The 14836-nt window shown below is 52.2% G+C and overlaps 6 protein-coding genes across 6 annotated transcripts; 2 read left to right on the forward strand and 4 right to left on the reverse strand.

Moving 5' to 3' along the window:
* Nucleotides 1-646: 646 nt before the first annotated feature.
* On the forward strand, nt 647-2761 carry A1O9_06109 (uncharacterized protein; the record flags this gene model as incomplete). The annotated part of the gene is made up of 4 exons (XM_013405319.1): nt 647-777; nt 838-1263; nt 1324-1708; nt 1769-2761. The coding sequence occupies 4 exons, from the start codon at nt 647-649 to the stop codon at nt 2759-2761; spliced, it is 1935 nt and encodes a 644-aa protein (XP_013260773.1).
* Nucleotides 2762-4298: 1537 nt separating this feature from the next.
* A1O9_06110 (malate dehydrogenase (oxaloacetate-decarboxylating)) lies at nt 4299-6191 on the reverse strand (the record flags this gene model as incomplete). Its single annotated transcript, XM_013405320.1, has 2 exons — nt 4299-5022; nt 5149-6191. The coding sequence occupies 2 exons, from the start codon at nt 6189-6191 to the stop codon at nt 4299-4301; spliced, it is 1767 nt and encodes a 588-aa protein (XP_013260774.1).
* A 1863-nt stretch (nt 6192-8054) lies between these two features.
* On the reverse strand, nt 8055-9212 carry A1O9_06111 (uncharacterized protein; the record flags this gene model as incomplete). The annotated part of the gene is made up of 1 exon (XM_013405321.1): nt 8055-9212. The coding sequence occupies one exon, from the start codon at nt 9210-9212 to the stop codon at nt 8055-8057; it is 1158 nt and encodes a 385-aa protein (XP_013260775.1).
* An 810-nt stretch (nt 9213-10022) lies between these two features.
* A1O9_06112 (thioredoxin reductase) lies at nt 10023-11105 on the forward strand (the record flags this gene model as incomplete). The annotated part of the gene is made up of 1 exon (XM_013405322.1): nt 10023-11105. One exon carries the CDS (start codon nt 10023-10025, stop codon nt 11103-11105), a length of 1083 nt encoding a protein of 360 aa, XP_013260776.1.
* A 580-nt stretch (nt 11106-11685) lies between these two features.
* Nucleotides 11686-13159, reverse strand: A1O9_06113 (uncharacterized protein; the record flags this gene model as incomplete). The annotated part of the gene is made up of 3 exons (XM_013405323.1): nt 11686-12525; nt 12595-13026; nt 13100-13159. The coding sequence occupies 3 exons, from the start codon at nt 13157-13159 to the stop codon at nt 11686-11688; spliced, it is 1332 nt and encodes a 443-aa protein (XP_013260777.1).
* Nucleotides 13160-14061: 902 nt separating this feature from the next.
* Nucleotides 14062-14763, reverse strand: A1O9_06114 (kinetochore protein spc24; the record flags this gene model as incomplete). Its single annotated transcript, XM_013405324.1, has 3 exons — nt 14062-14239; nt 14288-14685; nt 14737-14763. 3 exons carry the CDS (start codon nt 14761-14763, stop codon nt 14062-14064), a joined length of 603 nt encoding a protein of 200 aa, XP_013260778.1.
* Between the last annotated feature and the right edge of the window lie 73 nt (nt 14764-14836).

Genomic DNA, 14836 nt, shown 5'->3' on the forward strand with positions numbered 1-14836 from the left:
TCAGCGATGCACCCCTTCGACTCACATGCGGAGCCCCGGCTTATCTTGTCTCCTACTCATTCCCCGGCTCCCCTGTTCGAGCCTTGCCAAGCCTGCCTGTTGGAAGTTGCGACGACATCATCCCTGCACGTGTTGGCCCTTCAGATCCCTAAACACATTGTCCCTCTTGACCTACATGCATGAATTCCCGTTGTCGTATGACTTGAGTGGCTTCGGACGCCGTAGGATAGGCCCTTCCAAGCTCCCCCAGTGTCGTCCGTACGAGGTAACCGTTCCTCTTGTTGCTGACCTTGCCAACCTTGGCTATCCTGTCACCATGCTGGATCAATTCCATGCTTCATGCTTACCACAAACCAAGGGCTCAAGGCTCCAGGGTCTTATGCCTCTAGTCGACTTGTCCCACTCGATGTTCCATTGTGCATGCGTACAGTACCACCATTCATCCATGCAGTGACCCACCAGGGCCCGATCCCTTCGTTCATCTTCACTACCAAGTAGTCGTCCACACTTCACTTGACGCGTGATTGTGCTTTCCCATAAGAGACCCCGCGCGCCTTCTTTCCTTCACGCATGCCTTCCTCTCCCTCTTGTCTGTCATCTTGTGCAACAACTTTTCTTCACAGCTTTCATTCATCGTGCCACCAACATGGCCACTCTCAAGGATGCCATCGAGGAAGGCCGGCAGAACTCCGAGACGAGGCGCCCTTCTGTTCTCTTTGCTGAGGAGTCCAAGCGAAAGGCCAGTGTCGCTCAACTGACCTCCAACACGACCGGGGAGTGAGTCTCCTTAACCTCTTTTCCACCTCACTTGTCCCGACTCCCGACTAACTCTCATAGAATTCGAAATCCTCTCGTAGGTATTCCGCGAGACGCTTTGCTCCAGGATGTCGAGAATTTTGCCGCCGAGAACAATCTTGGTGACATCCTGCCTCTGCTCCGAAAAGGTGCCATTGTGGCTCAGAGTCCCCATGCGTACGAACATCTCCCCGAGCTAGACGAGGCTGATCGCACTTGTCTCCGCGAGGAAATCACCCATCGTTGGAAGCATCCAAGAACCCTCTATTATACCATCGTCCTCAACTCCATTGCTGCTGCTATCCAAGGTTGGGACCAAACCGGTTCAAATGGTGCGAACTTGTCCTTCCCCGTCGAATTCGGGATCCCGGACAGTGCTCCTTACTGCATAGACAAGGCAACCTGCGACAAGAATTCATGGATCGTGGGTTTCGTCAACTCTTGCCCCTACATAGCCATTGCTTTCTTGTGAGCTCTAACTTCTCACCACCTCGACGCCCGATCCTACCCCCTTACTAACTTGAACAGTGCTGGTTGGATCTCCGACCCTTTGAATGACTGGCTGGGTCGCCGTGGCACCATTTTTATTGCCGCAATCTTCTCTTTGCTTGCTCCTATCGGCTCAGGCCTCACTCAGCATTGGGGTCAATTGGTAGCAACTCGGATTCTGCTCGGAATAGGCATGGGTCTCAAAGAAGTCACTGTCCCTGTCTTCTCAGCTGAAAACTCTCCTACCAATATTCGTGGAGGCTTGGTGATGACCTGGCAAGTCTGGACCGCTTTTGGAATTTTCCTAGGGACTTGTGCAAATCTCGCCGTGAAAGATGTTGGCCGCATTGCGTGGAGATTGCAACTCGGCTCAGCTTTCATTCCAGCTATTCCATTGGTCATTGGTATCTATTTTTGCCCTGAGGTCGGTCCCCTGTACCCATATTCCCTTTTTCAAACAGTCCTATATACTAACAACTTGAAGTCGCCTCGCTGGCTCATGAAGAAGGGCAGACACGCGCAAGCCTACAAATCCCTTCTCCGGCTCCGAAACACTCCTCTTCAGGCCGCGCGTGATCTCTACTTTGTCCACGCCCAGTTAATTCAGGAAGAAATTCTGGTCGAGGAATCTGCCGTCGCCACTCACGGAAACTTCTTCACCCGCTTCATCGAGCTTTTCACTATCCCTCGTATCCGACGTGCCACTCAAGCTTCTGGTATTGTCATGATTGCTCAACAGATGTGCGGCATCAACATCATAGCCTTCTATTCGAGCAGCGTCTTCAGCCAGGCAGGTGCCTCAGTCACCGAGGCCCTCTTGGCAAGTTGGGGCTTCGGTCTAGTCAATTTCATCTTCGCATGGCCAGCAGTATGGACAATCGACACTTTCGGACGAAGAACACTACTCCTCTTCACCTTCCCCAATATGTGCTGGACTCTTCTGGCGGCAGGATTCTGTTTCTGGATTCCTGAAAGTAGCAACGCCCATTTGGGCTTGATTGCCACGTTCATCTACTTATTCGACGCCTTTTACTCTCCTGGTGAAGGACCAGTCCCTTTCACCTACTCCGCCGAGGTATTCCCCTTGTCTCACCGTGAAGTCGGCATGTCCTGGGCTGTTGCGACAAACAACTTCTGGGCCTCGGTTCTGGCCCTGACTTGGCCACGAATGCTACGAGCCATGAAGCCACAAGGTGCCTTTGGTTTCTACGCTGCCCTCAACATCCTTGCCTTCATCATGATTTTCCTCTGGCTACCCGAGACCAAGCAGCGATCTCTCGAGGAGTTGGACTACGTCTTTGCGGTACCAACTCGTACACATATGCACTATCAAGTCTCCCAGGTGCTTCCATACTGGTTCAAGACCCAAGTCCTCCGAAAGAAGGGACTTACATCTCCTCACCTATATACATTCGAATCGGATGATATTGTTCCAGTTGACCGTGAGCGGGACCAAGACGAAGAGAAGGCCGTTTGAGACGGAATAGATCGTAAAACAGGACCCGGTAATGAATACCATCAAATATCCGTCGGTTGATATGCTATGCGATGATACCTTAGCTGCGGTCACAGGAATATTTCAGTGGACATTCGCTTGCTCGGCAGTAACTTGATCTATCCGTCAGCCCAATGACGCTCCACACAGTCTACATCCTTCATTTAGTCAAGAAAAGATTTATCACGGCAGATAGTAGTAGTATGCAACCAGCCAACGCATATCACATGCCTCGGCGCATGGCTTCTCCTCCAATACTCTTACCCCTGGATTCTCATTCTTTGCCACAGGATTGATCTAATTACGTGAACCATGTTTCGCCAACAAACACCCTCGCATGCTTTTCAAGTCGAGAATAAGGACCCACAATTCCCCGGCAGCCTCGCCAGTCACCAGGATCGTCACACAATCCACAGTCAATGACCGACAATTTAGTAAAACGTAGCCTACTCTCACCGCATTTACTTGTCACGTTTATTGCTTCATCACAACCAAAGTGGAAATAGAGGATTGGGCCCCTTTGGCATCTATATGCGTAGGCCGTCCTCTACAACATCTGACATCCTTCTAGGGAACATATCTAGCTATGTCGCGGAGTCTCCGTCTGTCTAATATGTAGGTGTTATAGCACTTCGTACGAATTCGCTGATAGGTCTGATACAATTGTTAAAAATATGAACCGGCCTGGCAGCCAAGGTCTCCTTTCCCTTCTAAATCACCCCACCAGGCCGAAGGTTTGAAGATAGCGAGAAACGAGGCAGACAGTGCAGCGCGGAAGATTGCGCGGATTCTGGTCCGGAGAGCTTGCGTAGATAGATGGTTGGATACAGTAAGCGTAGTCCGGCAGATTTAACCCAAACAATAATTTCTCGTTTGAGATGGAGAGATGTGGAATTCCGTTTCCTGCATCTGAGGCCGTTGTGTGGGCCATTTATGGTCTACTGGGGTTAGGGAGCGTCTGGAGATGCTGTTGGATGTACATGGCATGGGTCTACATTATGGATAGAGACATGAATAGATGGGCACTTTATTGTAAAAGTGGAAGGAAAGACGGAGACCCAATCAGACTGGTATTTGTACATCTCCCATCCAATGCCGGCGAGGGTGTGTGGTTTCCATGTCGCCATTGTTTCAGGATTGCTATGTCGACGCTGTGGTACATAAGCATGTACCAAGCCATGTACACGTATTCATAGCCTATGAGTGAGTGTTCGAAAGCCACGTAGGCCTGAACTCTGATGTCGATCAATGGCTGGTGATGTTGCTGTAGACCCCCAGCGATTCAATAATGAACGATCTGACTCAGAATCTCAGAGCGTGCGTGCATCTGCTGAATCCTTCCCGTGGAGCAGGTACAGGAGTCGGGAGTCGGGAGTCGGGAGTCAGGAGTTCCCTCTCCGTTTCTTTCGCTGCAGGCCAAAGTAAACGTACCTATATCCATCCGTCCGCCAGTGTTGCTTGCTTACGTGCTTTGCGCCAGGTCGACAAGCACCTTGTTCTGGGTGGTGGTCCTTGGCACCTAGACCTTCTGATAGTCCCTGTAGACAGGATCCCACATCTGGGCCTGAACCCAGTCTTGCAGCTCGTCGTCGCTGTCGACAGGGATATCATGCACCTGGGCCAGGCCGTCCTCGACCGCACAGCGGATGACGGCCATGGCAATCTTGACACTAACTCGACGAGCGTCCTGCACGTCCGGGACCAACCCAGCGACGCCTCTCTCGGGATCCGCGCTGCCTTGTCCCTGCAAAGCGGGCGCCTCCTTAGCCAGCGCCGTGACCGCGCTGACCAGCATCCGGTCTGTGACGAGCTTGGCCCGACTCAACACCGCGCCGAGCCCAATCCCCGGGAAACACACCGAGTTGTTACACTCGGCGACCTCCATCTCCTTCCCGTCGTACCGCACGGCCGGGAACGGCGAGCCCGTCGCCACGAGCGCCTTGCCAGCACTCCACTCGGCGATGTCCTGCGGCTTCGCCTCGTGCAGCCGTGTGGGGTTGCTGAGCGGGAAGATCATAGGCCGTTCTACGTGCCGGCACATCTCGCGCACCACTTCCTGCGTGAATGCGCCAGGCTTTGTGGATGTTCCGATCAGCACGTGAGGCTTCACTTCGGCGATGATCGCCTGCAGGGAGTGGCTGTCTTTGCCCTCCCATTCCGAGGACGCTCGTGCGTACGGCTTCTGTGCTACGGAGAGCTTGTCGCCCATCGAGTCTAGAAGGACACCCGGCTTGTCTACGCACCTGTTGTAGGAGAGGCACAAGATGTGGTTAGTGAGTTGTTCGTGAGGAACCTACGGCCCGTGGTGGGGGTTCTGTGACGTGATACTGCAATGAGGGACAAAGTACAGGGGAGAGCCTGCGACTTACCAGATTTGCTTGGTGACCTCATCCTTATCCTTGCCAGCCTCGGTCGCAATCGCAGCTTGGATCTGCTCCGCGATGCCACAGCCAGCGGTTCCCGCGCCGAAAATGACGACTCGCAGATCCTTCATCTTGACCTTGTTGATGTGAAGTCCAGCCATAATGGCAGCGAGCGTGACACAGCCCGTGCCCTGGATGTCGTCGTTGAAGACGGCAGTCTCATGGCGATATCTGTCCAGAAGGGTGCGGGCGTTGGTGAGGCCGAAGTCTTCAAAATGGATGTATGCCTTCGGGAACAGCTTCTTCGCCGTCTTGACGAAGCGGTCGACGAAGTCACTGTATGCTTCGCCACGAACGCGCTTGAAGCGATGGCCCAGATACAAGTCGTCGTCGAGAAGGGCTTCATTGTCGGTCCCCGTGTCTAAGACCACTGGAAGCGTTCGGTCAGGATGCAATCCGGCACAGATGGTGGTGAGTGCAAGTTTGGCAACGCTGATGAGGATCCCGCCGATGCCCTGGTCGCCGATCCCTAGGATCTCCTCGCCGTCGCTGACCACGATGTAATCCACCCCGCCGTCTGGATCGTCTGACCTCACAAACTTTCTCATGCGCTCTTCAACCTCGTCGGGATGCTTGATGCTCAAGAAACAGCCGTCTGGCCGCCGGAACACGCGCGAGTAGTTCTCGATCGCGTCGCCTTCGGTCGGCGTGTAGATGATGCTGAACATCTCCTTCAGATGGTCCTGGATCAGGCGGTAGTAAAGTACGGTGTTCTGCTCGGCCATCGACGTCATGAACGTGTTCTTCGACAGGTCGTCCTTCTGGTTGCTGTACTGCTGATATGCACGTACGACCTGTTCATCGAGCGTTTGGATGTTGGTTGGGAGCAGGCCCTTGAGCCCGAACTCGAGCCGCTCCTTTGATGTAAACCCCGTGCCTTTGTTGTAGAATGGGTTGTCCAGGAGAAGGCGTCCTGATAGCGGGACCTTCAACGAGTCTTGGCCATGTGCCAACGCCAGGTGCTCGTGTTTCCCCTTGACCGTTGCCATTGTTCTAATCGGGTTTGATCTCGAGTATTGGAAAGCTCTTGAAGTGGCCCAAACGATCGATATTTCGATGGAGTCAGGATTTGTCCGGAGTAGCTGACCAGAGCGAGGAAGAGATAAAATCATGCCTGACTTGATGTCATCGAGGTACACCAGTCTGGCCAAGCTTTCAGAATAAGTTCCAATACCCACATGTGCAGTTGTTCATGAGAGTGAAAGGACGATAATGAGGCCCAATGGTAGGAACCGAAGCTCCGCGGTGCCACTGCCGCTGTCGGGAGACAGCGGAGACAATATAGAAAGGATGAGATGAGCGAATATTAAGCATGCTAGTCAGCATCATTCCACCCACTTATGTATCGCCGCTTTGGGTCGTGCGATTCGGATAGGAAATCTGACGTAGTCCTACAATACATAATAGGAGAGAATAATTCAATTGGTAGCACTTCAGTGGTTGGGCATACGTCATATCAACCGGCCTGATTTTCAAAGAATCGACGACCTTCGAACCTGGATAGATAGCCCGCATATCATTTCACTGCGTCGGCTATGATGGAAATCACTAACCTGTCATATACAAGATGCAAAGATAAGGCTGAACCGGACTCTGGAAACATACACGTTGTAGGGGGATAATGCTAATCGAGACCTGCCCTAAAAAGAATAGAATTTGATTGGTATCGAGTTTCGAGTATCGAGCTGTCCGTCATCTGAAAATGTCCCTTTTCGAACCCATTGAAGCCCACGGATAACACATAGTGTAACACCGCCTTTCGTCTCGGCCGTTGAACACTGGTTGGCTTCCATGGCCATCCTGTGTACCCCGTGATTGACTGACCAACCCAAACAATGGCATTGTCGTGTTGAATGGTCGTGAACATGAGCACGGACTCAATCAAACTCGATCAAATCACCAGGCTCATTGACCTTGGAAGCACTTTGCTTCTCTCCAGCCTCCTCTTCTCCTCCAGCGGTACGGCATCTCTCTTTCTCATCATCCCTGAATTCAATATCTGCAAGCTTTTCCGCATATCTTCTCTCCGTTTCGAGGGCAGCCGTAGTCTTGATTGGCTTCAGCAGCACAGGAATCGATGGTAACTCATTGACTACACGTCCATTGGTTTCACTGAACTTGTAATTGGTCTGAAAAAGGCAACCTTCGTTGGAATGAAACATCGATCTGCGTGTCCCACAGCGCATAAACATGCATGAGTTGGAACGTGCTGGTCGCTGTGCTGCGCCTGTGACTTCAACTAGCAGTCTGTGAACCTGATACGGCTGCCGAACTTGGCCCAGAGACTGGAGAGTTTCCAAATAGCAAGGGCAATCTTTCTTTGTATGCTGAAGACTTCCACAAGTCCAACATTCTTTGATTGGACAAAACTTGGCAACGTGGCCGACCTCATGGCAGATATGGCAAGCTTTCAAGCAGCCGCAGCGATTCGGGCGTGCCGCTCCACTGCTGCGAGAGTGAGGCTGTAGGGGATGAATGGGCCCTCCAGCAGAGGATTTGCTGTCCATTCTGGGGGTTGCGAGAGATCTGAGGCGGGCTCCGACCAGAATGAAAGGTCAGGACAATGCTCAGATGATGATATTTGATGGGAAAGCCTGATGCGTACGTACTTTGAAGTCAGCGTTGTCTCTGGAAAACAATTGTTCAATGGGGGAGTGTTTGCAGACATCAAGAATAACTAAGGACAGGCTTTTTTGGTAAGCAAAGAAGTCAGTTGTGACTTTCTTGTGACGATGAGATGATTGTGAGAAAGAGAAGAGAAAGCACAGGAACATAACAGGAACAGTGACAGTCTCAAATCCCATTCAAACTGTGCACCGCAGAGACAAGGCCGCGCGCGCATGCTCCTTCCGTCAAGCGGATGTTGCGCCTGCCGCAGATCTGGCAGAATTGGCCTCGAAATGGGCCTTTGCCATCACGTTCACAATCATCGCCGCTTCCTCTAAACTCGAGATGGTGTGAATCCCACCACCAGCCGGATTGGCCTCTCCTCCCCTTCCTGCGCCTTCTCGTTCTCGTTCTCGTTCTCGTTCGAGGTGCAGAGCTTCGTGGCCGAATTTTCGGGCGCCTTCATAGTCCTTTTTCAGCTCATCTCCGATATGTACCCAGCTGACTTTTCCTCCGCAAATCCGAACACGTTCCCTCTCACTCCTGGTCAATTCTAGCATGACCTCCTGGGAATCCCTCCAATTCTTGGCGACGGAATTCGACACGGAGAACTGGCGAGGCTCCTGAGGGACCGCCAAAGCTCTCTCCGCCCTGGTCGGCGCGATGTCCTCAATGAAACCTTTGGCATATGCCCAGATGCCCCCATCAGGCTTCTCGGATCCTGCGTCGTAGCTGGTTGCTAGGAAGTCAAAATCGTTGCCAGGATCATAACTAAGAAGCCGAAGACTCGGTGGAATAATTGATATTCCATCAGATGTGCGCCTCAGAGTTTCTTTCTCTTGCGTGACACCATACTCTGAAAGGCCGACTCGAAACCCCATGGATTCGAGAACGGGCCGGACACGAGAATCCGAATTGGTGACAACTCCAACACAGAGCAAGGGACCTTCGGGGTCAGAGTATTGCTTTCTCAAAGCATGCATGCTCTTGAGGAATGAAAAAGAATCAGGGTAGGGTTGGTACGCAGCCTCGGAGGAAAAATGCGTGTAAAGCGTGGGTCCCAGATGCGAGGGTAAAGTCCGGAGCCCTGTCGCATCAACGAATGCATCATTGATCAGCCCAGTCCACCATTCCCTGGGACTTTCGAGCTTGCCCTTGCCATAGTTAGGATAGGTTTGGGTGTAATGCTTGAAGGTGGTTCTGAAGGACTTTTCCAGGTCCTGCGGACTAATATCGGTCTTCAAGCCACATTGACGAGCACAATTGAGGTATTGGACTGACACAGGTTCTCGAAAACGATACAATGTGCCCAACGCATCAAGTGAGACGACAAACATTGGAACAGCTCTCTTATTTGAGATTGCGTTGTGCCGTATTCTGAGAATGCTATTGACATGGCCCATGTCTCAAGCCTTGGCCCACGGCCAATTTGAAGGCTGCTCAGGACATAGAGCTTCAGAATCCAATATTACACGAGGTGGGAATTGAGATGCAAAGCACTAATAGTAGCTGCTAGGAAGTCAGTAGATACCTAGATAGCCCCAGTAGCTGGCGAAGACGATTCCCTGAGCAGTACAAATTAACTACTTAGGGAGTGCGTGAGCTGGGCAGTGCGAGAACGCGAGTACGCTCTTGAACACAGTAAAATGATGCCGTGATCAATTGCCTCTGGACCATTCTGTTTACCTCAGCACAATCAGGGGCGAACAGGGATGAACGGGATGGAGTAGGCCAATTGGTGGTGCCTCGAGAGACGATGGATGATGGAGCTGGCGGGCCCCTCCTTGGACCGCTATGCCAGTGCCTCAAAGAATTTGTCAATACTGATTGGTAACGTAATTTTACTCGTAGTACTCTCTGTATTTTCAATCCCATCAATCACGAGAATCTCTCTCATTTTCACAACTCCCACGACACCCTCCACCACCATTCCGTCGTTTAATACATTTGGACGTCCCTCTACCCGCCTCCATCTGATCTCTCTTCCTACATTACCATATTTCCCCGCCAAACTGTTTTCCTCGGCATTCTTCCGTCGTGCGACCCACCATCCCCTCCATTCCTCCATTTCTCTCTCAGTCGCCGCAGCCTCCATAACACATCAAAGATCCCAATCACCAACGGGAGGAGCAGCGGCAGCGGCAGCAACGATCAAGAGCCCAACACTCACAACCTCTCACTACTACTCGACTGCCGGCCCGCTCCACCGCGCCATGGCGCCTCCTCACACCAAAGTCGCCATCATCGGCTCCGGCCCTGCCGCACACACCGCCGCCATATACCTCTCCCGAGCTGAAATGAAGCCCGTCATGTACGAAGGCATGCTCGCGGGCGGCACAGCAGCAGGGGGACAACTGACGACCACCACGGACGTGGAGAACTACCCAGGCTTCTCCAAGGGCATCGGCGGCTCCGAGCTGATGGACGAGATGCGCGCACAATCTACACGGTTCGGCACTGAGATCATCACAGAGACGATAACGCGGATCGACTTACAATCCCGCCCATTCCGCCTGTGGCGCGACTACGACGACGCGGAAGGAGACGAGCCTGCCCACACCGCCGATGCTGTCATCATCGCCACGGGCGCCAACGCCCGCCGGCTCAACCTGCCCGGTGAAGACAAGTACTGGCAGAACGGCGTATCAGCGTGCGCGGTCTGCGACGGCGCCGTACCGATCTTCCGCAACCGACCACTGGCTGTCATCGGCGGCGGCGACTCGGCGGCAGAGGAAGCCATGTTCCTGACGAAATACGGCTCGCACGTCACGGTACTGGTGCGGAAGGACAAGCTGCGCGCGAGCAAGACCATGGCCAAGCGCCTTCTCGCCAACCCGAAGGTGACGGTGAAATTCAACCACGTCGCAGTCGAGATCCAGGGCGAAGACAAGGTGCGCGGGCTTATGACGCATCTCAAGATCAAGAACGTGGTGACCGGTGAAGAGGAGGTGGTCGACGCCAACGGACTCTTCTACGCCGTCGGCCACGACCCGGCCACCGCGCTGGTGAAAGGCCAACTCGACATCGACGAGGAAGGCTACGTCATCACCAAGCCCGGCACTAGCTACACCAGCATCCCCGGTGTCTTTGCCGCCGGTGACGTCCAGGACAAGAGGTACCGACAAGCCATCACCAGTGCCGGCAGTGGTTGCATCGCCGCCCTCGAGGCTGAGAAGTACCTCGTCGAACTGGAAGATGATGACCAGCCGAATCTCGAGAAAGAGAACCAGGCCAAGAAGCCCGAGGTCAATGGCGACTCCTCTGCTCCTGAATACCGCTCTAATCCACTGCTGTAAACCGAAAAAATATCTACATGAAACAAGGCCCTGTTTGCGACATGTTAGGTCCACGCGACAACCCTACAGTCAATGGCATTCTAGCGAAGAAAAGACGGCAAATATGTTTGCTGGACTTGTATTAGACTAGACTACAGAGCCGCAGGCACAACCAAGACATAGTCCGAAGAGCTCATAGATGATGACATGACTTGACATCCAAGAACTGGTTGAGGTTGAGGATCAACCGAGATAGATGGAAGTGGCTTTTCACTTTGCGAAGGGAAGGACTGAAAGAAACAAGGCAAGCCTAACACCATACGGTTTTGCCCGACTTGTCTTCCCAATACATCTACACATATATGAAGCAGACTTGTACTTCCTGCTGCTTGAAAAATTGTATGTATGATCCGTTCATTCCACGCCAGCGCTATGCAGGCTATCTCACACTTGATAATTGTGTATATACATAGATAGTAGTACAGACGTCGCGCACACAACACACACAAGGCAGTCTTCATGCCTGCCTGCCTGCCTGCCTAACCGCCTCAACACCAGCAAAACTTCATTTCTATTCGAATAGGTCCACAGAGGAGACATCTCACCTCCTCCGTAAATACCAGGTAAAGGCGCTGCTGTTGGTGAACTCGTTGTAAGGGGTGGGCACCTCGGCGAGACCGGGTCTCGCGACAGGATGTCGGATGTACACAGCGGCGCAGATGTTGTGGTTGACCTCCAGATACCGCGGGATGAATGCGAACGCGCTCATATAGTCCCGCGGCATCCAAGGTGTCGCGTACGGCTTCGCCTCGTCCACCGGGTTCTCCTGCATCGACTGTAGTGCCGCGAACAGCTCACTGTATTCGCTGTCGCTCAGGATGCTGCCCGTTACCGCTTGTGCTTTGGCGTCTGTCGTGGTGGTGGTTGATATCGATTCGCCTGTACTTGGGCTGCTCGTTGCTGCCGAGGACTCGGCGGCGGCGCTGGTGGTGGTGGCTGCTGCTTTGTTGTCTCTCCGGATCTGCAGCTGGTTCTGGATCTCGGCGAATTGTGCTTCCAAGCTGTCTGTGTGGATCGTGTCGGATTTCGACCGCGATAGTAATCTGCGGATGGATTTGGTGAACGCTCTTAGATCCTGCTTTCTCTTCGCCCCGATGTTCTCCCTCGGGGAGGCAAGGATGGTCTTGGCTTGTGACTGTAATTCTTTCAGTACGTCTCGTGGGTCGCGGACGTCGTCGACGTCTTCTTCGGCTGCGGCCTCGATTACTGGTGGCTCCTCTTCAGCCTGTGCAGCGTCTTCCTCCGCATTTTCGGCTTCTACTTGCGCTTGCGCTTTTCTGACGGCAATATTGACTTTGGGTTGGCCTGCCGCATACATTACTCGATCCGGTACAACTTGGAACATGTCGCCAGGGTTGAGGAGATATCCGGGATATTGCATCTATAATGAACGGTGATCGTCAGCAGATCACTCACGCGAAGAAATGGAAAAAGAATCGAAATGTCCTACTCTCTTGCCGTTGACCTTGACCGAACCGTGAATCACGAATTGTCTTGCCTGCCTGATACTGCTTGCGAACATTGCCCGAAATACGGCTGTGTCCAACCTCCTTTCCAACGGAGCGTATGTCATTTGCATGTATGGAATGGGAAGCTTTTTAGTCGTTGCTTTTGCGCTTTGAACCACACCGGAACCGCGACCAGCAGACTCGTTGCTCCCATCATTGACTGCCAGGTATTCCGGACTCATGGGAATGACAGACCGCAGCCGCCGAGAGAACATCCGCTCCCATATTCTCTCCCGCACCTGGTATCCGTGGTAATCTCTCGTTAGAGACTTCGTTTTCCATTTGGTCTGGAAGAAATTTCGACCCCTTAGAGTGTTGGCGGTTATTCGGCTGAAATTGTAGAGATTGTATTTGCTCCACGATTGTCGCAGTTTCTACATCCTTGGTCAGTAAAGTTTTCGGCAACCCAAAGGACTTCGGGAGATCCTATTCCAGATTGTTACTTACGACAACTGCGTTCGAATCCTTGACCGTCTTTAACGGTAGAAATCGAGTACCACGCGCCATATTGGTGCAATTGCTTCGCTGCGGCAGCGGGACGATCGTGGGTGCTTCTCTATCGCGGGCTGCGATGAGCTTTCGAGTTGAGATGTCCGATTTTAGAGAAATTGTGATCACGTGAAATCCTGGTGCAAGGTAAGTGATGGTCGAAGATACCCACAGGCAGACACCTACGGAGGGCAAATAGGACAAACACGCCGAGCGCATTCTTGGCACTGTGGGCTATGTATTTCCTTCTCCCCTCCTCGTCTGTCCTCTTTTCTTTTCTTTTCTTTTTCTTCATACTTGTTCGTCACCCCCGTCCGTGTATATTGAAAAATGACCTTTGGCTAACATGATTCCAGACCTTGTGGGAGCGACTCAGATCAAGAATTGGGTTTGCTATAGCGGTGTCCCTGCATTGCACAGCGCGGAGGAGATCGTTATTAAGTGTCCTTCGGGGCTCTTATCCGCGTATTTTTTGGCCCTCAAAAAACATACATTTTTCATCAGGCTCTCTTGCCTTGTGCAAGGCCTTGGAGAAGAAGTCGTCCAGTAAGTCAATCATGTAAGAAAATTCCGTGCGACGGAGCACTGTTTGAGTCCGTAGGAAACTTGTGGGTTTGGTTGTGAAGCTCTGGTGGCTATGCACACAGCTTGCTGATATCCGCATTGAGTAGTATGATTGTCATGTTCTTGCGTTGACGAGCATGGCCATAGCCGCAACCCTTGCGGTCGAGATTGCTTCATCAATACGTTCTCTCACAAATAAAGTATGTGCGGCAGGGCGAATTATATTCATCTATTCGATCCATTGCCAAATATTAGAATGCGAGCCTTTTCAGCCTTCCCAACCTCCAACGCCTTGCTGATTATCTATACAGTCATCACTCATTCGTGGCCTCAGAGTCAGAAGAGGGTCTTTGGCTCTAGCCTTGCATTGTTTGCCAAAAGTAATCAGCATAGAACCATCTTGAGAACTTGGGATCAATGTTGAGCACATGAACGTCGCCCTTCTTGGTATTACCAATGGTTGCCTTGTTGTAATTGCCTGCTTCGTCCTGTCCAAGCGTGATACCCAGAGACCGATAGAGCCATAATCGCAATCTACATGTATTAGCGTTCGTGCTGTGCGTGCATGAAAGCAGGACTTACATTGTTGGATCGTCAGCCTCTCTGTTCCGTCGGCTGGTCTCATCGCCTTCAACGCCTTGGTCTTCCAAATCTGCCAGGCGCATCTTCAGCCTCTCAAGTTCAGCCTCCAACCTCTCATTCTCGACCTCAAGCTCCGAGGCTTGTTTTGCAATTTTGAATTTCTTGGTGTCCAGGTGGAGGATTTCGCTTGCATGCCTCCCGCTGTCATGGCTGGAAAGGACTTCTCTATGTTGCGAGGATAGCGTGGCAAATTGTCGAGAAAGCTTTCTCAGTGCGGTCTCTGCATCTCGAGTTCTGAGGTCGCGGGACTGCTGCAGTGTTGAGAGGGAATCGTTGACGCGTGAAAGGGCAGCTTTGTCGGGGGCGATGTTGAAATTGGAAACAGTGGCGCGTATGAGCTATGGTTTGGTCAGTGGAAGGGATGAGAATATGGATGCTCATATACGTACAGTTGCAGGGTCTTCGTCGAGCAACATTTTAGCGGTTGCAGTGTTCTTATGAGGATAAATCGCAGTGTCTTTTGTAATCGCAGTGTTGTGTTCGTAATGT

The sequence above is a fragment of the Exophiala aquamarina genome (genome assembly GCF_000709125.1).
Source record: "Exophiala aquamarina CBS 119918 chromosome Unknown aczIA-supercont1.4, whole genome shotgun sequence".
Classification (NCBI taxonomy): Eukaryota; Fungi; Ascomycota; class Eurotiomycetes; order Chaetothyriales; family Herpotrichiellaceae; genus Exophiala; species Exophiala aquamarina.